At 42.6% G+C, this 23,008-nt stretch overlaps 1 protein-coding gene and 1 long non-coding RNA gene across 3 annotated transcripts; one reads left to right on the plus strand and one right to left on the minus strand.

Moving 5' to 3' along the window:
• The first annotated feature begins 1,623 nt into the window (after positions 1–1,623).
• On the plus strand, positions 1,624–22,927 carry HEXB (hexosaminidase subunit beta). 2 transcript variants are annotated; one of them, XM_036408901.2, is made up of 14 exons: positions 1,624–2,080; positions 5,969–6,114; positions 10,369–10,434; positions 11,487–11,533; positions 11,790–11,900; positions 14,599–14,700; positions 16,249–16,378; positions 18,002–18,179; positions 18,722–18,808; positions 19,954–20,026; positions 20,988–21,162; positions 21,985–22,075; positions 22,388–22,492; positions 22,749–22,927. In XM_036408901.2, the coding sequence occupies exons 1-14, from the start codon at positions 1,839–1,841 to the stop codon at positions 22,804–22,806; spliced, it is 1,611 nt and encodes a 536-aa protein (XP_036264794.1). In that variant the 5' UTR covers positions 1,624–1,838; the 3' UTR covers positions 22,807–22,927. The 2 variants fall into 2 exon arrangements, 1 of the variants encoding a protein (XP_036264794.1); XR_006739741.1 differs by lacking the exon at positions 22,749–22,927 and having other exon boundaries at positions 1,752–2,080; positions 21,985–22,202; positions 22,350–22,458.
• LOC123651201 lies at positions 18,589–19,958 on the minus strand. Its single transcript, XR_006739742.1, has 2 exons — positions 19,587–19,958; positions 18,589–19,549 (listed from the first exon to the last, which is right to left on the minus strand). It is a non-coding gene; the product is annotated as an uncharacterized LOC123651201 (long non-coding RNA).
• Positions 22,928–23,008: the final 81 nt, after the last annotated feature.

The following is a 23,008-nucleotide window of genomic DNA, read 5'->3' on the forward strand; positions in this document are numbered from 1 at the left end:
AAACTGGCAGTAAATGGTACCGCAAATAAAATGTATATAAAGGGAAGAAGAGTGTGAAATGAAGCCTCGCTTTTATAAAACTTTAAGCACGCCCCATAAAGTTTATTCGAAGTCTTTTCTTACAGCTTTTCCTCAACATTTTGGAAACGTACTAACTATATAGTAGGTCTGTTGTTTTGGCCTAATATCAGTTCCTTTTTCTTGAGCAACAAAATACCTCTTCTCCTGTTGGGGAAGTTGGGATCTCTAGTTCATATTGGTCATGTGACTCGACTAGCTCCGCCTTAGGGGTGGGAGTGAAGTCAAGCTTGGTATTTGGGTTGAATGAGGGACATAAGCTTTCTGGAGGGGTTGTACTTGATGCCCAAGGGAGAAAGAACCTGTAGGAAAATCAAGCCAATGCAGGAAAACTGAGCTGAAAGGGAAAGGTATATAAGGAGAGGAAATGAAAGGAGGGGGGTTGGCAGGGAATGAGGTTGGGGGAAAACTGAATTAGAGAAAAGAGGGAAAGAAACCTTTTATCCCTGCCACATTGGATACAATTACATTGTTTCTGTGTGATCTAAATCTGCTACTTTATCTCCAAATATTATATACTAGAGGCCCAGTGCATGCAAATTCATGCACTTGGGGGGGCAGTCCCTCAGCTTGGCCCTCACCCCTCTTACAGTCTGGGGCCCCTGGGGGATGTCCACCTGCAGGCCTAGGCCTGATCCCCCGGGGAGTGGACCTAAGCTGGCAGTCAGACATTCCTCTGTCAGCCCGGGAGCCCTTGAGGGATGTCCAACAGCTGGACATTCTTAGTGCCGCCACCCAGGCAGGAGAGGCTCCCCCCACCACTGCTGCACTTGCAGCTGTCAGCCCAGCTTGTGGCTGAGTAGAGCTCCGCCCGCCGGAGAGCACTGACCACCAGGGGGCAGCGCATGCATTGAGCATCTGCCCCCTGGTGGTCAGTGCATGTCACAGCGACTGGTCATTTCTGGTTGTTCTGCTGTTAGGGTCAATTTGCATATTACCCTTTTATTATATAGAACAGAGACCTGTCAGAAATACATACTTACCTTGCTCTTGGGAATTCATTATAAACAATTTCTTTTTTTTCTGGAGTGGGGATGGGAGGGAGTGCCCAGTCTCAGACACATAGGGCTGAGTCACTATGAAACTACCCAATCTTAAAACTATTTTGCTTTATTAAATTGCCTTTAAACAAGGCACCGTTAATGAGTTGAATAAAATATTTGACACGTTTTCATTCTGTTTTGTAATAGAATCGTGGTCATAACTTTTTTTTTTTGAAAAGTATACTGTCACTATTATCCCTTCATTATAAACATATTCCCTCTTTGTATCATCTGCCTATTAACTTGGCCCACGGTGTTCTTTTGACGTTTTCAAAAGTCTTCTCCCCTCACCCTCAAGATCCTCTCTCAGGGACTATCTTTCTGCATCACTTTCAGCCTCCCACCAGTTCCAAACGCTGCCCCGGGGGGTTTGGGTGGGAGGCTGAATTGCCCTTACAGCGAAGCCCAGGTTTATGGGCAAATACATGAAAGCACCGTCGCAGGGACCGCTGTTTGCGGCGGGGCACCGGGGGATGGTGGAGGGGGTGATGGTGGCCTGGGCTCGCAGCGGGGCGGGGCTCGGGCAGCGCGGACGCGGCGGCGCGCGGGCGGCGGGGCTCCCGGGCCTCACCCGCCGGGGGCGGGGCCGGGCGGGGCGCGCGGTCAGCTGAGCCGGTGACGCCCGCGCCGCGCTTCCTCCTCCGGGCCGGGCCGCGCTTAAGGCGCCGCTGGGGCCGAGCCCGGCGGACCCGCCGGCACACCCGCCTTCTCCCCGCCATGGAGCCGCGCGCGCTGCGGCCCCCGAGGCTGCCCGGGCTGCTGGCGGCGCTGGCGCTGCTGCTGGCGGCGCAGGGGCCCCGCGCCTCGGCCGCGCGGGGCCCGGCGCTGTGGCCTCTGCCGCTGTCGGTGCAGACGGCCCCGCGCGTGCTGCACCTCTCCCCCGACGCCTTCCACATCGCCAACGACCCCTTGTCCCAGGCGGGCGCGTCCTGCACCCTCCTGCAGGAGGCCTTCCGCCGGTGAGTGCAGGGCGGGGGGAGGGGGACCCCGGGCGCCGCCCGGCCGCCCAGAGGCGCTCCTGTCCCCATCCCGCGGGCGGAGAAACGGTCTCCGAGCCGAGGAGATGGGACCGAAGTCCACCGGGCGGCAGAGCCAGCTCGAAAGCGGAACGGCGCCCCGGCTGTGCCCCACCCCCTCCCGCCGCCGCCGGGCCCGCCTCGGCGCCCGGAACCCCGGAACCCCGGTTTGCGAATGGGACACTCCGTGGAGCAGGTTCCCCTCGGAGGGAATAGAAGAGGGTGGGTGGACGGGAGGGAGGACGAGGGGAAGGGGGAAAAAAAAACCCGGCAGCTTCGTGTCAGAAGGGAGTTCAAGAGGAAGATGAGTGCTTCAAGCTTGGGGACCTGGGGTTCCCCAAAGTTGGTTGTTGTGTTTGTGCCGGCTCCCCGGCCACCCCCAGGCCGGTAACAGTCCAGACTGCGGGAAGCCCTGAGGCTGGATCACGCCGCCTAAAAACACGCCTTTCCCCTCCCGAACCCAGTGCCGGGACGTTGGCTGTTTTCCTCTGGCGACTGTGGTCCGTGCACCGCAGCCTCTGGCTGCTTGTTTTCCCGGCAGCTGGCACGCGCTCCCCGCTTCTGCGTCCTTCCTCCTGAATTGTGTAAGGGGGAGGCCGCCCACAGCCTGGCTTTGCTCACAACACCCCGAGCCGATTGCATTTGGGGAGACAGTTCGTGCCTCACGCTGCCTCCTCTCTGTGGGACGCGTGTAGGCGAGTTAGTGCCCGAAGGGTTGTAACTGGGTCCTCTCCGTACTGCCTCTCCCGCCCCCGGCCCCGATTTTGTCTCCGTTTCCAGTGGGTATGGTAGCTTAATTGCACCTGCAGGAGACCAAGCAGTTGGTGGGGAAAAAGAAACACAAACACACACGCCAAACCAGCTTAAGAACACCTGCTGGCCCCAGAAGCTGATAGCAGCGTGGGCTCCTGCTCTCCCTCAGTTTCCTACAACTAAATGGGTGTTGTTACCTTCTTTTTAGAAGCTGCCCTAACGAGCCTTCACAGGTCAGGGCGCCAGGGGAAGAAGTGAAAACAAGGTGGTTGGCTGCCTTGGGTGTTGAGGAGGGAAGAGCACCAGATGGCCATCTGAAGGAAGGGGTCACGCACGGCTGGGCACACAGCCTCCTGTTTGCGTGGGGACTCGGTCTTTAAGAGGGAGTTTCCTCCTGGGCCATTTTCCACTAGTAAAACAAGCGTTTGGGACTATGCCGGAGAGAGGTGAGCGTGGCAGGGAAGCTCAGGTGACAGGTTAAGGATGGCTAGATAACCAGGACTTGAATCAGCTGTGAGATGGTGCAAAAACAAGGCTTGGCATTCCCAGGCAGGGCGGGTCATTACCTGGGGTTTGCCTCACTAATCAGCTGGTAATTACAGCCTGCCTGGTTAGGAAGCAGGTTGTAAAACAGCCCTCATGGCTAAGGCCTGCAAGCATTCAGGTGAGCGTTCTAGGAACTCGGGAGGGGCAGTGTCTCTCAGAGGACACGCAGGATGGGGCTGGGAAGAGTTAGAAGCGGCCGTCCAAAGCTTCCGGCAGCCGGGAACACGCACAGCCTAGGCCCCGGGTGGTTCAGCATCCCCTGGCCCCTGGCCCCTGGCCCCTGGCTCCTGGCTCAGAAAGCCCGGCTGCTGGCACAAACTCTGCTCTGGAGCAGCCTGCCGGCGGAGAGCTGGGTGCGTGGCTGCTTCCTCAGCTTCTGTATTGGTCCGTCACATGCTAGTTGTTTCTTAATTTTTTATTTTATTTTTTCAGAGAGGAAGGGAGAGAGAGAACCATCAGTGATGAGAGAGAATCACTGATTCGCTGCCTCCTGCATGTCCCACACTGGGGATCCAGCCTGCAACCCCGTCATGTGCCCTGATTGTGAACTGAACCCTGACCAGGAATCGAACCCTTAACCTCCTGGTTCATAGGTTGATGCAAAACCACTGAGCAACACCGGCCAGGCCTACTCATTTTTTAAATGAACAAATAGCTTCAGTCACAGTTCCTAAAAGGCTGGATGGATTAACCCACATACAGGCACACCTCAGCGATACTGCGGGTTCTGTTCTAGCCACAGAAGTAAAGTAAGCCTCACAATAAAATGAGTTGTAATCTTTATGCCTTCAATTTGTAAAAATAATAATAATAATAATAATAATAACAAAAACTTCAGTGAAGCACAGAAATGAGGTATGCCTGTGCCTTGGACACCACTGCTTCTGAGCCCTCTGAGTTTGCTGCTAGAGTTTTAATACCCAGGGCCAGTATTTCCCTTATTTGGGACAAGCCAGCACCTAATTTGGTAAAATGTATGTAAGATTACCATTTAACCATTTTTAAGTATAGATCAGTGATCTCAGTTTCCTGTTGAATCTGGCCAAGCTTTTCTATGAAAAGGGCCTTCAACTCCTCCTCCATTCCCTGCTCACTGGTTAACTTCCATACACTTCCAAATTCACTGAAACTTTCCTGACTCTCCTTACTTTTGAAAAACACAAGACGTTCTTACACATAAATAGCATACACAGCCTTCTGGCTTATCAACACCTACAAAATATTTAGGCCTGGCCAGTGTTGCTCAGTGGGTTGGGTGTCGTCCTGTTCACCTAAAGGTTGCTGGTTTGATCCCTGGTCAGGGCACATGTATGGGTTTCAGGCTCAGTCCCCAGCGGGGGGCATGCAGGAGGCAGCCCATGGATGATTCTCATCATTGCTGTTTCTATCTCCTCCTTTCATCTCTCTGAAATCAACAGAAGCATTTTTTAAAAAGTGATTTGCCCTTAAAAAAAAAGCCACAACAGATATTTAAAAGTGTTGAAGCCTATCTAATCTTTATCACATTTAAGTGTTTATTGAATATCCTCTTTCTCCGATACTTAATAATAGCATATGGTACATTTTCAAGGCCCTAGTGAGAATGCTGCTGTCTGGAGACGTTTCTTGGAGGTTTATGTATTAGCATCGTTTTGTTGGGTGATAACAGGACCCTGACTCAGTCTGGCTTAGCTATAAGAAAACCTATTGCCTCACACATCAGGAAGTCCACAGGCAGGGAGGAGGGTTTCAGGCATAGCTAGCTGGCCCAACAGGGTCATTAGGAAATCAGTATTCTTCCCATCTCCGCTCTGCCATCCTTGGTGTGGTGCAGCGGGTCCAGGTCTCACAGGGAAAGTCTTTTATTTTTTCTCCCCCCTCCCTTTACCCCCCCCCCCTTTTTCTTTTTTTTAAGTTTTCTTGTGGCTCACATAGGAGAGGAAACTTTCTACTGTACTTCCTCCCCACCCCATCACTGGTCAGCACTGGCTTGTGCATTCCAGAGTTTGGATTACCATCATTGCTTTGATTATTGGCTCTAATTGGGGACTTTGTACGAGTCACCTGGGAGTGCGGGGAACTCAGCAAATTCCCATGCCTGGGTCCTACTCTCCAAGACCCTGATTCTGAAGGTCTGGACGTCAGCATTTTCAAAAAGCTTCCTCGGTGATTTGTGTGCAGTGTGAGGTGAGGGGTCTGGTTCAGGGTGGGGGACACCTGGCCCGCTGGCCATCTAGGGCCCTCGAAGCCATTTGGTTTGCCCCCATTATAGGTGAGTTAATTAAAAGTTTGTCCAAATAGAGCAGGCTAACTTTTAAGTTGATAATTTTGTGTGGCTGAGAATGGTGTTATTAAATATCCAAATGGGCCTTGGCAGAAAGAAGTTTCCTCACTCCTGCACTCCTTGGACTAACAAGGAGCAGCGTGGATTTGAGGGGTCAACGACTGTCTGCTACCACATATGTGTTTATTTTTTTTAATTAAATTATTATCTGTGTACATATCTTAAAGCTTTGGCGGTTTACAGTTTGTCTGAATGCATTCCTCACACAGGTATCAAAACTATATCTTTGGAGGCCCCGTGTTGAAGCATCTCCCCGCTAAATCTCGCGTTAAAGCGGACGTACAGCAACTTCTCGTCTCCGTTGTCCTTGACTCGGAATGTGAAATGTATCCCAGTATCACTTCAGATGAGTCCTGTGAGTACCTATGTAATGAATGTGTGTTTAACCCTGTTACAGATTTAAGTGCCAGAAGCAGTCCTCATGCCATGCACTGTTGGGAGTTCTTGGCTGGTGCATTTATAATTCCTATTTTTAAAATTACCATTAAAGTCTGCTGATAAAAGTGCTATAAATGGAGGAAATAAATCCCGCATAATCCCAGCACTCAGTTTACCACTCTTATTTCAGATTTTGTAAAAGAGCAATGAGTTTAAAAACATTTTACAAACATATAAACATGCTAGTGATATGGAAGTGGATTAATTTTGTACATGTGATTTTTGTATTTTGCTTTTTTTTATATAGCAACAGATTATAAACATGTATTTTGCTAAATATTTTTCTGATTAGTAGGACATCATTTTTAATGGCTAAGTAATGTTCTGTCACTGTTTGGATAACTAACTTGGTTAATCCCTTATCCCTTATTTTCAGACATGTAATTTCTTTTTCTTTTTCTTTTTAAAAAAATATATTTTATTGATTTCTTTTTACAGAGAGGAAGAGAGAGAGATAGAGAGGTAGAAACGTCGATGAGAGAGAAACATCAACCAGCTGCCTCTTGCATACCCCCCACCGGGGATGTGCCCGCAACCAATGTACATGCCCTTGACTGGAATCAAACCCAGGACCCTTCAGTCCACAGACCGATGCTCTACCACTGAGCCAAACTGGTTTCGGCGGACATCTAATTTCTTAATTTTTATTTTGAAGACAGATCTTTGCTTATATTCATGATCTCTATCATCTAATGTGACACAAAGATAATGCAGAACTCTGGGAGTGGGGAGCTATTTCATTTGCTCAATCAACACATAGCTACATGATTTTTTTTATTGCTGTTGTGGTTAGTCCTTACCTGAGGACATTTTCCCATTGATTTTTAGAGAGAATGGAAGGGAGGGGAATAGAGAGAGAGAAAAACATCAATATGAGAGAGACATATTGATTGGTTGTCTCCCAGAGGAACCCCGAGCAGGGCCGGGGATCAAGCCTGCAACTGAGGTACATGGCCTTGACCAGAATTGAACCTGAGACCCTTATGTCCACAGGCTGACACTATCCCACTGAGCCAAACTGGCTAGGGCTAGCTACGTTATTTTTTGTTGCCTAAAATATTCTCTATGGCTTTTCCCTAATTGTTTAGAAGCAATTGTGCAGGCCTTTCCCATAGGGTGTACTGAATGGGAATAATGTGGAATTATATCAAGGAATAAAAAAGGAGCAATATGAGGACGTGGATGACACAGATTAGTGCAGAGAGAGCAGACTGGTGAGCTGGGTATAAAAATAGAAAGGATACTGTATATGAGAAAAGAGTGACTCCTTTGTCCTTAGACTGCCCCATCTTCTTGGTATAGATGAGATTTCTTAATACATTTCTCTTCAATGCTGTAGCTGTTCTTGGAAGAGAAACAGTTTAATTTGCCAACATTAGCCATGTGATTTCATTTGACAGTGCTCAGACACTGTATCTGAATTAGGTTTTGCAATCTGAATGAAGAAAGAAATGGCCATTAACTTATTAAGAAACCTTTGCTGACTGTTAGTAATACAATGACATACATTCCAGAAAATAAACACTGGAGAGTTACAGCTTATCTTCCATTCAGTTTTGCAAACCCTTTTAATTCTGCAAAGGGAGTTTCTTGAGACAAGCTGGTTATGAAATTTCCTCATGAAAAGATAAACTAGTTTTAAGTTTAAGCCAGTTTATGATGATCATGATAAAAGTAACACACACAAATGGAAATAAGTTGTCAGCTGTTGTCCCAGAGTGTGAGGAAATGTCAAAGGAAGTGGGTGACAAGTGTTACAGCACGCTCTACTAATAAAAATTGCACAACCTCAGAAACAAAAGTGGACTAGTTTCTACTGTAGAGAAATAATTACATATATCAAGGATGTTTGATACAGTTTGTGTGTTTGTGTCAGTAGGAATACACATAAAGCAATCCTGTATTTTCATGTTGTATGTATTAAAATGCCTATGAAAAGCCTGATGTTTCTTCTGAGGACAATAGAGGGAGTTGAGTGGGCATCTCAAAGGAGACCTGTAACATTTCAGTTTTTAAAGGAGAATATATTGATGTTATTTGTTTGTGGGCCCTTTAAAACAAAAGTATGGTGCAAAAGTACAGGAAAGGGCCCTGGCTGGTGTGGCTCAGTTGGTTGAGCGTCATCCTGTGCACCAAAAGGTTACTGGTTTGATTCCGGTCAGAGCACATGCCCAGGTTTCAGATTCGGTCCCCAATCGGGGTGTGTATGGGAGGCAACTGATAGATGTTTCTCCCTCCCTCTCCCTAAAAATCAATAAGAACATATATATTTTTTAAAGTACAGGAAGGGATAACTGAAAAGTCATAGATGCCACTTCCATGTCAAATCAGGAGGTAATCATTGTTAAAACTAAAAATTTGGTTTCGAAATAAATATTGAAAATTCTGTAGCTTATGTGTTCACTTAGAAAACAGTTTCTCCTTCTGTTTTATAATTGTGGTTTTTAAAAAAATATATATTTTATTGATTTTATACAGAGAGGAAGGGAGAAAGATAGTTAGAAACATCGATGAGAGAGAAACATTGATCTGCTGCCTCTTGCACATACCCCCACTGGGGATGTGCCTGCAACCAAGGTACATGCCCTTGACTGGAATCGAACCTGGGACCTTTCAATCCGCAGGCTGACACTCTGTCCACTGAGCCAAACTGGTTTTGGATATAATTGTGGTTTTTGCATTGAGTTGAATCAAAATCCTTAGTTTATTGGAAAATAATTGGCATCAAGTACATGCAACATGATAATGTTTTTAAATGACTGTGCTATTTCTGGGAGATCTCGAAACGATACAAAAATGGCAAAACATGTTTGTTTGTTTTAACAGAGTGACCAGTGGACTGTAAGCTCTAGGTCAAGATTTTATATAGCTGGAAAGGAATCAAGATTAGATTGTAGTCATAATTGTGGTAGTGTTCTTAGCTTGGACCTTAGCTAACTCATCACTGATCTTCTGATAGGAAAGGCTACCTTGTCAGAAGACTGTCACCTGAGAGGGTCACATGATGATTGGCTGCTGATAAGCCACCTTCTGTACCTGCAGCCGACTATCTTGTCTTTGTCTGGATGGTGGTAGTGGAGGGTGAGGATGTAAGCCCAGATACAATATTGAATCATTAACCTGCAGCCCCTGAATTCGTTACTGTGGCAAAGTTTGCATCAGTCACCCTTCCGTTTTCTGTGCAGGCTGGTGCTTTACTTCACCTGTGGGGCTCCACCCAAACTGTACAAAACTGAAATGACCATTGGGGCCACCTTTGGCCTCTAGAGTATGATTTCAAGGACTAAAAGATTTACCTCCCAGGCCTAGGAGCAGCCAGTTGGAGCCCCTAGATGAGGGTGAGCTTTTTATTGTGTGGGGCAAAGCTGAATTGAGCTGACGTTAGGAAGTGAGTCTTAAGGCAGATTTAGGGTGTTATTTGGGAAAGGTTGGTGCAGGGCAAGCAGAGAATCACAGATGGAGAAGGAAAAGAGTAGAGATAACGCAGGTCTTATGGGGAGTGGAAGATTTGAGTGATACCAGAGGCTGCACAAAGGAATTATGGGTATTGAGGAATGTTTGCACTTTTGACAAAGTCTCAGCCTAACCATAAACCCTACTCGGTTGAAGGGCAGTTGGAGGCAATAACTCTCCTGGAGGGAAAAATGAGGAATCGTGGAGATAACGCCCAAGATCCCGACCTGAACAACTCCGCTGGCTAAAGGGGGTGCTGTGACTCAGATGAAGAGCAGAGGCGGCAGGCCGGGGAGTGTGTGAAGCAGGAGCAAGGGAAGAGCTCGGTTTGGGGCCGGTGGCGTTAGACTGCACATGTGTCAAACACAAGGCCCGCGGGCCAAATCCGTCCCGCCAGGCCTTGCAATGTGGCCCGCACCGCGCTGTCATCACTGCACTCCGCTGCGTTTCCATCACAATGACAGTTTATGACTGTTCAGTAAACCATTCGGCCCGCGATTTAGGCTGGATTTTAGATTTTGGCCCCTTCTCTGATTGAGTTCGACACCCCTACGTTAGAGTCTAGGAGACATCTAAGTGGCAATGTATAGGGGGCAGCTGGAGAAACAGTCTGGAGCTCAGGAGAAAAGAGTGGTTTAGAAACACCAGTTACTTGTTTAGGACGTTTACTGTGTGTCTTTGAGGGATTAACAGACTTGTTTTTTCATTCCCAATACAGATTCTTTAGTTGTAAAAGAACCAGTGGCTTTCCTCAAGGCCAACAGAGTCTGGGGAGTATTACGAGGTAAGATCCATGTCGTTTCATTGTTACCTTCCAGTAAAGAAGCTTTGGGAAAGCAAGCGCAGCAAAACTGTGCTTCCTTAGACATTTTACAGACCGGCTTGTTGAATATTTCCAAAGTGATTTCAATTTGACCTTTCAAAAAAGCTTGAGGATTATTACAGATGGTGCTGTGATTCATTGATGCTATCAGAGCTGGGATGTTCTGGGGTTATAAGTGGCCCCAACCTGATCTGAGTAGGGGGTTTTGTTTCACTGTCACTTCTTGCTGCCTTTCCCTTTCCATTTTATTTATTTTTGGTTGTTTATTAAAAGTTATCCTATACCGTATTTATTACTGAACCAACCTCCAAAGTGTACACATGTTGAATGATTACTATAAAGTGTTAATTAATATATAGTTTACTTTCAAAATTTAAAAGAATCTACAGAAAATAATAATTTCTTTGACAACGCCTGTTTTCAAACTGATGACTGTTCTGGTCCAGGCACTGCTGATAATGCAAAGCAATGGAATCGCAAATAATTAAGAATTATTTTGTTTGGTATGTGTGTGCCCTCAACTCATGCACTGATGCTATTTTTGTACCATAAATGTTATCTTTTTTGCATCCCCATTAAAAATCCCTAGTGGATAAATTTTCTTTGTTCAAAGTTCAGTCTGGCTTCATCCATTATTTCAAATCAGTTAAACCTGAAAAGGAATGAAAATTTGGGGAGTTACCATCTGTTAAAGTGTGTATATTGTGTCCGCCAAAAAATGTAGACACACTTTGAATAATTGTAAAGGAAGTATTTGTGTTTCAACTGGATTTTCAAACTTCCGTAGCATTTTAGGATGAATTTCCTTTGTTCTGAGCTTAGCCTGGCTGAAAAGACAGAAACATCAATTGAGCTATAGCAGCTGTAAAGTGTGTATACATGTTTTGGGGAAACCCTGTATTTAATTTTATTTGCACTACCTGGTTGTAGATCTGTGTTTGGATAATACAACTCTTGTTTCGGTTTGTTATTTTATAAATTATGCAACAAATTATAAATTTTACTTTCCCTAGGTTTGGAGACCTTTAGCCAGTTAGTATATCAAGATACTTATGGGACTGTAAGTATGATTATCATATGTTACCAACATTTTTGGAAAGACATAACTACAAGAAAAATGCAAGCTTTTTAGCTATTTATTACCTCATGAAGATTTCTTCTCCCCAAATATTTGTTAACTGGCAAATGTAATTTTTACTTTTTTGGTTCTAAATTAACATCTTGTATCCGATACTTGCATAGATAGATGTAGTCTTTATTGAGCTCAAGTCAAGGGAAATTTCTGAAAACAAGTCAAAATGTATTTTGTCTTCTAGTACACCGTCAATGAATCCACCATTACTGATTCTCCAAGGTTTCCTCATAGAGGAATTTTAATTGATACAGCCAGACACTTTCTGCCAGTTAAGAGTATTCTTAAAACTCTGGTAGGTAATTATTTTATTTTCATCCATTGTGCATTCTGAAGACGGGTCCTTTTATGTTGTTACTTTGTTAGTTATGCTGTTACATAGGTTGGAATGGGGGTTTGTTTTTTATGTACTAAGTGTAAGCACTGGCTCCCTTCTCTCTCCCTTGTGAATATATTTCCTCAGCTGAAGCAGAGTCTCCCCTAGGGAATAACACTGTTGTTTTCATGGGAGGATGGGGTAGGGGTGGGAGAAGAGAAACCCACAAGGTTAGCCAGGATTAAGAGGACAGTTTTAATAGTGCTCATTGACTCTGTCTACTCCCATTTGTCAGATCGTGTGTCTGGACTTCTGGTTAGGAATATGTGGTCACTGTACCTCTAGTGAGTGCCCTTTAATTCTGTGACCTCCACTTACTCTTTTTATAGTGACGCAGAAGTCTGGGAACTGCATTATACCCAGGGAAATGTTCAGGCTGACAATAACTGTTTTCTCCCGTGGACTTGGTATTGGCTCACCCCTGCCCTCACTGCCACTTTGTAGCAGTGTGGAGGTTTTTCTCCCATGTTTTTCTGCACCTTCACTTGATCATTTACAGACCCACCATATTATTATTATTATTATTTTAAAATACATTTTAATTTCAGAGAGGAAGGGAGATAGAAACCTCAATGATGAAAGAGCATCATTGATTGGCTGCCTCCTGCACACCCCCTACTGGGGATTGAACCCGAGACCCTCCAGTCTGCAGGCAACGCTCTATCTACTAAGCCAAACTGGCTAGGGCCACACATGATATTATTAAAAAGTTATTTCTACATTTATATTAATACCCTGATTTTTTTTTCCTCCAAAAGACGTCACTTTTATGAGAAAAAAAAGTATAATATAAAAACTTCACCCAATATAGATATTCATAAAATAGGTAGTAATCCCATAATTTACCAAAGATCAACGTAAGTTTTCATGTCCCATTTATTTGGTTTTAGACTTAAAATATATATTATCAAATAATGTGGCTTTTTAAAAAACTTAAATAGGATTATACTTTGCTATCTTAAAAATACAGTTATTGACATCTTTTAATGAAAGAATATATAAGATCTGGCCGAAACAGGTTTGGCTCAGTGGATAGAGCGTCGGCCTGTGGACTGAAGGGTCTCAGGTTCAATTCTGGTCAAGGGCACGTACCTCGGTTGCGGGCACATCCCCAGTGGGGGGGGGAGGGGGGGCGCATTGCAAGAGGCAGCTGGTCGATGTTTCTCTCATCGACGTTTCTAACTTTCTATCCCTCTCAATCCCTCTCTGTGTAAAATCAATAAAATATATTAAAAAAGAAAAAAAAATATATAAGATTTGTATAATCATTTTAAACAGCTGAATGTTTCATTTTATGTGCATTTAACCAGTCTTCTGCTGAAGGACATCTAGGTTTATTATTATCACAAAGAGCAATGCAGAGTAAGTATTCCTATATTTGTACACTCATCAGGATTATTTTTAAGAATGTGGATCTCTGTGCTTAAAGACTACACATTTTATATTTGGTACGGACTGTCGCAGACTGTCTTCTAGAGAGGTTGTGCCATTGTATGCTTGGCCAGCGCTGGGGCATACCTTCACCACATTCTTGGCTAATCTGGTGATGGATATGTTGAGGGTAATGGCAGGATTTGCATTGTCAGAGAAGGGAATTCCTTGTGGCTTTTAAGCAAGACCAGGAGATGCAACTTCCTTCACTGCCATTATCCTCAACATATTCCTGTGTATAATTCCCTTGTATGTAAGCTATTTCCCAAATGCACTAGCAAATCCCTTCTGCCCTGATGGAGAATGCAGGCTTTAGATTTGATTATCTGGCAGGGCACATATGTCCATTTATTACTTATTACCTTTTTAAAATAATATATAAACACTAGAGGCCCAGCGCAAGAAACTGTGTATGGTGATGGTCCCTAGGCCTAGCTGCAATCAGGGTCATGTGCGTCCCCCTGCAATGTTCCCTCCGCCTCTGCCACCCCCTTCCTGTGATGCTCCTGCGAGGCTCCTACACTGCTGCCGCACGACACTCCGTGCTCGTTCCTGCCAATGCTAGCAAGTCCCGTCTGCACCTCATGGCGACTGGTCAAACGGTTGTTCTGGTGGTCGTGATACTTATGGTCTCTGGCCTTTTATTATATAGGATTACATTGTTAATTCCTCCAGAGTAAACATGTCAATTTCCCAAAAAACTTCTGAGATTTTGATTAGAATTGTATTGCATTTGTACCATATTTCTTTTATTTCTAAGGAATGGGTTAGCATTCAAATCTTTAGAACAGTGGGAATTGCAAGCTCTGGAACTTGAATTGAATGCCTCCCTTTTCTTCTGCTCCATTCTCAAACATAGTAGTAGGAGCAGTCAAGAACTATTTTCCATTCTTGGCTGGTCCCTAAATACTTATTGGGAATTTACAACCTTGCTCCCTTCTCATAAAGTAAACTTACAGCTCACTATTTAGAATGAATATAGATTCCATATAGGCTTTTCTTTTTGAAATATGGCATGCCATGTAAAGTACATAAGACATAGGATTTGTACTGCTCCCACAGTCTTTCTTTGCTGAAAATTTTAAAAGGAATCAGACACCTTGGAAACAGTCGAGTGGTGATATGTAAATTGGATCGTGTGTTATACCTGTGATATATCATTTTTTAACTTTTTTTTTTTTTGCAGGATGCCATGGCTTTTAATAAGTTTAATGTTCTCCACTGGCACATAGTTGATGACCAATCTTTCCCTTATCAAAGCACCACTTTTCCAGAGTTAAGCAACAAAGTGAGTAATTTATGTTGTAGTCTGTTTACAAAAAGTTTTGGTAGCTTCATTAGAAATTTGTAGCTTTGATGTTTCTTATGGATAGAATTAAAGTGTACAAGTTAGATATTTGTGGTTTTAAATGTTTTCAAATAGGCTTTGTGACTCAGCATTTTATTTATTTTAAAAATACGTTTATTGAGTTTAGAGAGGAAGGGAAAGGGGGAGAGAGAAACATCAATGGTGAGAATCACTAATCAGCTTCCTCCTAAACGCCCCTACCAGGGACCAAGTCCACAACCCAGGCATGTGCCCTGACCAGGAATGAATCATTACCCCCTGTTCATAGGTTAACACTCAACCCTGAGCCACTCCAGTTGGGCTTTTTTTCCTTAAAATTTGTTATTTTTTTATGAAGAAATTAAGTAATTTGTCCAAATAGTTTCCCATAGTCTGGGTTTTACTAATTGCATTCCCAAAGTGTCAATTAACACATTTGTCTGTATTTACTATAAACTGGTGGACTGGATATTAGATGTAATCTTGATTTGACACAAATCTTATTTGGGGGATGGAGCAAGGCTAATTTTAGGAGTTAAGCCTTTATATTTATGTGTTATATAAGCATTTATATATTACTAGAGGCCCAGTGCAGTGGGGCCCCTCAGCCTGGCTTGTGGGATCAGGCCAAAACTGGCTCTCCAACATCCCTCAGGGGATTCCAGATTGCAAGAGGGCGCAGCCCAGGCCAAGGACTCTTCCAGTGCACGTTTGCGGCTAGGGAGGGACTGTAGGAGGGATCCAGGGTGTGTCCGGCCTGTCTCGCTCAGTTCTGATTGGCCAGAACCCAGCAGCAAGATAACCTACCGGATGGAGCGTCTGCTTGTGGTTGAGTGGTCTTAGTATATCATTAGCATATTACACTTTGGTTGAACAGATGACCAGACAACTAGACACTTAGCATATTAGGCTTTTATTATATAGGAGGATATTTATACTTTGAGAAATGTGCTACAGTAATAGCTTTAATGGACCTTTATCTTTAGTTACAACCAGTATTGAGTTCTAATTTTTCCAAGTGACCTATAAAAAAACTGAGGGTAACCTTAAAGAAATAGCTGGTCACTTATCAGTGTTTCTGGGGGAATTTTTAAAGCTGATAGTAATTAAAGTGACTTTAAAAGACAATAGTTATGCTTTGTAGTAACTTCCAAATTTTTATTCTATGTTGCCAAGGGCAATGTATTTCATTTTCAGACTTTTCACTTTGGAGTCAAACATTTTATTTCTGTCTTGTATGGTTACATGAGGTTGACACAGAAGAATAAGGGGTTGTTTTAGATAGACCTATCAGTAAATGTGGAATTAATGTAAAGTGTGCTGAGAACTTATGGAGATAAGATATGGTAAGTAATTTAAATGAGTCATGCAACATTACATGGAACTGTTTAATACATTGTGATACAGAAAAAATTTAGCTATGAGATATCAAATTGCAATTAGGACTGTTAAGTTTTTAGGACCAAATGCATTCATATATTTAAATTTTAATCAATATGGGTTTTACAGGGAAGCTATTCTAAGTCTCATGTTTATACACCAAATGAAGTCCGTTCGGTGATTGAATATGCCCGATTACGGGGGATTCGAATCATACCAGAATTTGATAGCCCCGGACATACACAGTCTTGGGGAAAAGGTAAGTGTTTTATGAGTTGCAAAAGTGAACATTTGAGGTCCTGTATCTCCTATTTTATGACTTGGTGTTGGCTCATTTTGTTATTTACACAAAAGGCAGCACTATTGACAGATATAATTCAATTAACTATTATGTGTCTGTTTTGAACAAGTCGCTGTGTGTAGGCACTGCCTAAAGTATAAAAATAGGCTAAGGAAAACATACAAAGTGACTATGACAAGTAGAACATAGTATAATAAGTGAATTCAAAAAATGGTTTATTGCCCTAGTTTCGTGGTCAGCAAACTGCAGCTCTTTGGCCCCTTGAGTGTGGCTCTTCCACAAAATACCATGACCTGGGCAAGTCTATTGTGAAGAAGTGGCATTAGGAGTTGTTTAAAAACTTTGGCGCTCAAAAAAAATGTCAATCATTGTACTGTTGGTATTTGGCTCTGTTGACTAATGAGTTTGCCGACCACTGCCCTAGTCAGTTTGGCTCAATGGATAGAGTGCCGGCCTAAAGACGGAAAGGTCCTGGGTTTGATTCTAGTCAAGGGCACATGCCTAGATTGCAGGCTCAATCCCCAGTAGGGGTGGGCAGGTGGCAGCCAGTCTGTGATTCTCTCATCATTGATATAAAAAACAAAAACAAAAAAACCAGAAATGGTTTTATGGATGAGCTAACACTTATAATGCTTTTGAGAGATTAAAGAATATATTTGTTTTTCTAGTGGAGGGAATAACATGAGAAAAGGCACTTAGATGGAGTACATTACAGCAGAGAAGAAGGAATTTTATTACAGGGTGGTTAAGAACTGGCGCTGGAGCCAGACTGCCTGACCTTGGACAAATCACAGAACATCTCATCCTCAGTTTCCCCATCTCTAGAATGGGAATGTTAGCAGTAGTTACCATGTCACTTTTTCGGGATTAAATAATGAATGTAAAGCACACGGCACAGCACCTAACGTAATTGTTCAGTAAGTGCCAGGGTGGACGTGGGAAATAGTGGGAAATAAATCTGGAAAAGTGCAGGCAGAGGTCCCGCCTGAGGGATGCGGTCTCCATCGAGATACCGAGAAACCAGCGAAAGCTACAGAGCAGAAGGGTGACACGAGGGAGTTACACCTCAGAAAAGCCTGAGGGAAAGCGACTGAAGTCCTAATGGAAAGTAATGTACAGAACTCAGAGACATTTTGGAAATATAATCCATAGCATTTGGCAACTTCCTGACTTCAGGAGAAAGGGGAAGAGTTATAGATGGGGAGGATGGTGGTGCCCTTACCAGAATACAAAAATCAAGAGAAGCTACCGAAGGAGCTTAGGGGACAGAACATTTAGTTTTACTGGGTTGTATTTGAAGTGCAGATAGTATGTTTAATGGTGTTGAGCAAGGAATCTGAAATATGGATTGAAGCTCAAGAAAAAGTTGGGGCAAGCTGAAGATTTGGAAATCATTAGTAGTCAAGATAATATTTGAAGTGGATAAAATCTCATAGAGGCTGAAGAAAAAGGAAACAAAGAGGTACTGGGATGGGATTCCGGAAACAATTCTCCAACAAAATAGTCTTATAGTTATGTGCTGAGCCATATCTTTGTAATCAAATTACTTTTTAAGAAGAGAATCTTCTTGTTTTTCTCCAGGTCAGGAAAATCTCCTGACTCCATGTTACGGTGGCCATCAACCTGAAATTTCTGGACCTATAAACCCTACTTTGAACACAACTTATAGTTTCCTGTGTAAACTCTTCAAAGAAATCAGTTGGGTGTTTCCAGACCAGTTCATTCATTTGGGAGGAGATGAAGTGGAATTTGAGTGCTGGTATGACAATTCTTTAAAACCCTTGTTTTCTTTAACCATTGCATTTGAAGTAGATTTAAAGGTCTCCACAAGGAAAGGGAAGATTTGGGTATCATCTCTGCTTGCATGGTTTTCATTTGGCAACACAAATCCTGAGATGGTAATTTTGGGGTAATACGAGAAAGTAAAAGCTTTTAAAAAGGAGAATCAAAATGCAGAAGAGAATGGAGATTTAAAAACAAAGACTATTGAATGAATACAGATTTAGTGAAAGTTATGAGTAAGAGTGTGTGTATTTTTCAAATAAAAAATCCTCTTTGCAAATAGCCATAAATGGAGGAGAGAGGCAAGAGGTAGGGAAAGCCATTTTTACAAGAAATCCGCTTCTGGAAAAAAGTACTTGTTGTGGAAAACAAATATAACTCATAACTAAGTTTTTACTTTACAACTTTAATAGTTAAAGTCGGTAAAATGATGGTAAGATGACGCTGCTTTACATAGATTGGGCATATCACACTAATGAAATTTTAATCGTGTTTTTTTGTGTGTGTGTGTGTGTTAAGGGAGAGCAATCCAAATATCCAGAAATTCATGAAGCAGAAAGGCTTCGGCACTGATTTTAGACAACTAGAATCTTTCTATATGCAAAAGTAAGTTACTTGAAAGCCTACTTAATTCCATAAATGCCTTTTGTAAAAGTTTTAGCTATTCATAGTACTGTTTCATTTTCTCTCCACCCCTTGCTGAAGTGTACATGTTGTATACTTTGCATGAAAAAACATAAAGAAGCATTATCCACGGCTTTCTTCAGATCAGTGAACATGGTAACTCTAAGCCGTTTGCAGTAACTATAGGACAGCAGTCATGTGTTCTAAGCACTCAACTGAAAGCCCTTGGCTACCCTAGGAAGTCCTCACCACCATCCAGCCCCTTCATTCATTTCCAGAAGCATTTTTTTACTTTATACCTGTCCAGTGTGGTAGCCATGGCCACATGTGGCTATTTGCATGTAAGTTAAAGAACATTAAAAATTCAGTTCCTTAGTCCCATTTCAAATGTCCGCTAGCTGGATGAGTTTGGGAGTGGCTCTGTGTTGGAAGGTGCACATACAAGAACTCTTCCGCCGCTGCAGAGTCTGCTGGGCAGTGCTGTCCCATTCCAGGGACCAGGACACTTTCTTTTGTAAAGGCCAGAAAGTAAATATTTTAGACTTTGTAGGCCACATCTAGTTACACTTTATTCTTCTTTTTTTTAATACTTTACAAATGTAAAAACCATTCTTGGCTCATGAGCCACACAAAAACAGGCTGTAGTTTGCTTGCACTGGGCAATCCCGGATTCTAGTCTTTTCCTATTTCGCTTTGTATATGATACATTCTAAATTTTTTATCCTGCAGAGTACATGACATGGTCTAAATATCAGGAAACTAAATTTTTTATCCTGCAGAGTACATGACATGGTCTAAATATCAGGAAATACTTATGGGCTGATTGTCAGCAACTGTTAAGTGTTATTTGTATATTTTCTGTTAGCTGCCCTGTCTTCCTCTTTTGGGCACATGTTAGCTCATTCATCAGCAAGTGACTGTTAAACCCCTCCGCTGTGCCAGCTTCTGAGCCATGTTCTAGGAAGGAGTAGACACATGGCTTACCACCAAATTTAACAGGTTCTGTTATCAAGCTGTGCTATATTGAAAAGTATCTCACTATTGCCGTCCTTGGTAGAAAATATGCATGCTTTAAACATACTGTTAAGCTTGTGATCTGAAATGACTTTTTTCCCCCCCAATGGTAGGCTTTTGAATATTATTTCAACTCTAAAGAAGGGATCCATAGTCTGGCAAGAGGTTTTTGATAATCATGTAAAGGTGAGAAGTATGAAAACTACATTTGATTCTGATACTATGACAGGCTTCATGTTCTGATATCTCCATTCCCCAATTATATGGGGAAACCAGCTTCCTGTTCCATTTAAACTTTTATTAGACAGTAGCTGTGCACTGAGGCCAATATTAATGGTGTTAATGTTTCTTTTCTTCCATTTACTTCACTTTCCTGCCTCATTTTTCCTCTCATCCCCTCATCCCCTGCCATCTCATTAATCACAAATGGGAGTACTTTGAAGTAAGGTTGTGTTTTTTTTTCCTTCAGGAAAGGGCAGAACAAACAGATAAGAACAAATGAGTCTTTACTGCTATTAAGGTAGTTTTAGGTAAAATTGCCAATGTACACTTTTTTTACATGGCATCTAATTCTTAGCCAAAATTATTTTCCTTTGGGGCAACTGAGAATTTGCAACTCCAGAAATTAGTATTCCAGAAGGGTCATTGGCATCCTCACAATTTGAAAGTAAGGAAAAGCAATAGTGTGGTAGGATGGACTAAATCCTTGGTTCATTACACCTGTAAGGTATCATAAATACGCAAAAGTTAAGTATCCAACCTAACGGTTAATGCAACTTCTAAATTTAAGTCTCTATAAGAAATAGCATTTGGCACTAATGTAAGAGGAAGGGTAAAGATGACAATGTTTAACCCTTTGCACTCCGAACCATTCTGGACATTGGCTACCAGCTACTCCACGCTACTTTGCGAAACGTGCGTTGAATCAACTCAATTCCCCATAATCACTAATAAACTGCAATGTCCCCTGAGAGAGGACATCCAAGTGATATGCTAGAATTCCAATGTCCCCTGAGAGGGGACAGTGGAGTGCAAAGGGTTTTTTCAAGGATCTTAAAGATTTCTAGTTACAAGTCTTGGACTTTAAATATCACCTACTGTATTTGCTAGACCTAATAATATATATTGCAATTTTTAACTTTAATAGCTTCAGCAAGGCACTGTAGTTCAAGTATGGAAAGAGGAAATGTATACTAATGACCTGAGTGCAGTCACAGCAGCTGGCTTCCCTGTGATCCTCTCTGCTCCGTGGTACTTGGACAGGATCAGTTATGGACAAGACTGGAGAATATACTATGCAGTGGAACCTCTTGATTTTAGTGGTAAGTGAAGCAACATCATTACCCCGATTTCCTTCACTCCCCTCCCTCCAGGAAATCCTTACCTAGATATTACCTACTCACTTTGCTCCCTTTTATGTTTGATTCTTGGTTTTGTGTTTACTTAAAAAGGAAGGTCTCAGTATTATCTGAAATGTGAAATAAACCAAATCCTTACCTAAATAAAAGAACTTCAAAAGTGGATTCCCTTAGATTTTTATCTTCATTTTCACGGATGAGTCTTGTTACTCTCTACCTGCATTTTTTAAGTCCTCACCTGAGGATAAGTTATTAGTGTTTATTTTAGAGAGAGGGGAAGGAAGAGAGAGAAACAGCAATCATTTGCCTCCCGTACACACCTTGACTGAGGATCAAATCCCCACAGTAGGTATGTGCCCTGATTGAAATTAGGTAGCTGGTCTCTTTTTTACCACCAAGAGACAGATATCAAAGACAGGAGTAGTGGTCACTATTATTCCAACTTGTGTTCCCTGGTACACTATTCACAGGCAACCAGGGGGAAAAATGTTTCTGGTGACCAAACATTTTATATTGCAGAAAACCAATATAAAATGGTGTCTTTAATACTGGCCCACCACATAGTTGACACATGCTAAAAAGCACTGTGTGAACCACAGGGGCGGGGGCAGGAATGAAGTTTGCACCCTTTCTGGTGCCACCACCATGAACATCTCCCAAGATTCTGTTGCCTACAGGAGAAAAATGTAGGCCCGGGATGAAGATTCAGGCAATACTGACCTACCTTCTGTTTGTCTGCCTTAAGCTGCAGTTACTTAATTTATCAACCCAATGATTTTAATGTAGGTACCCAGGAACAGAAAAAACTTGTCCTTGGTGGAGAAGCTTGTCTGTGGGGAGAATATGTGGATTCAACTAACCTCTCTCCGAGATTATGGTATGGAATTTAAGTGGTAACATTTGAATTAAGGTGCCTTAGTTTTCCTTCTCCATCCAAGTTGGAAAGCATTAGGAATGCCCCCACACTTATAACTTAGATACTCACTTCTTTAAGAAAGCACGAACTTAACCCTTTGCACTCCAAACCATTCTGGACATTGGCTACCAGCTACTCGACGCTACTTTGCGAAACATGCGTTCAATTAACTCAATTCCCCATAATCACTAGTAAACTGCAATGTCCCCTGGGAGGGGACAGCGGAGTGCAAAGGGTTAAAATGCTTTGGAAGACATCTGGTTTACATTTTAGGCCTCGGGCAAGTGCTATTGGTGAGAGACTCTGGAGTGGGAAAGAGGTCAGAAGTTTAGATGATGCCTACAAAAGACTAACAGCTCACCGCTGCAGAATGGTCCGGTAAGTCTGTTTTAACCTTATATACTGTTAGTTTGCTTCTTGGGTATTTTTGCTTTAAGTAGAAATGTATAACATCTAAGAAGTAGTAACTTAATTAGGAAAAATTGGGAATACCTATAAGAAGATATATTTGGACCTCCATCTTATCTTTTAAAAATAATGAATGCTGTGGTTGGTGATTCTGATTTAAGCTACTAAGTTTTTAAGATGGAAATGAGTTATATCTAAAACATTTTATTTATACTCTATTCTACAGACGCGGAATAGCTGCAGAACCTCTTTTTACTGGATATTGTGACAATGTGTTGAAATGATTTGAAAATGAGGAGGGGAAAAGGCCCAGAGCAGTTTACTACAATCAACTTGGTTTTGAAATAATGTAAAATTAAGATTTGGTACATTGTGTATAAATAAAATATCTTTGTATTGATTGAACTTCTATCTTTACATATACAAGACTGGCATCTTTGTGAAAGAAGCTTATAAAAATGTAACTTGGTGATATTCCTCAATACA

The sequence above is a fragment of the Pipistrellus kuhlii genome, unplaced genomic scaffold (genome assembly GCF_014108245.1).
Source record: "Pipistrellus kuhlii isolate mPipKuh1 unplaced genomic scaffold, mPipKuh1.p scaffold_m20_p_4, whole genome shotgun sequence".
Lineage (NCBI taxonomy): Eukaryota > Metazoa > Chordata > Mammalia > Chiroptera > Vespertilionidae > Pipistrellus > Pipistrellus kuhlii.

Excerpts from the sequence above, each read along its gene's own strand:
- HEXB (XM_036408901.2), top strand. The coding sequence starts at position 1,839 with ATGGAGCCGCGCGCGCTGCGGCCCCCGAGGCTGCCCGGGCTGCTGGCG. Across the intron at positions 2,081-5,968 it reads CTGCAGGAGGCCTTCCGCCG|GTATCAAAACTATATCTTTG; the intron begins GTGAGTGCAGGG and ends TTCCTCACACAG. Across the intron at positions 14,701-16,248 it reads TTCCAGAGTTAAGCAACAAA|GGAAGCTATTCTAAGTCTCA; the intron begins GTGAGTAATTTA and ends TGGGTTTTACAG.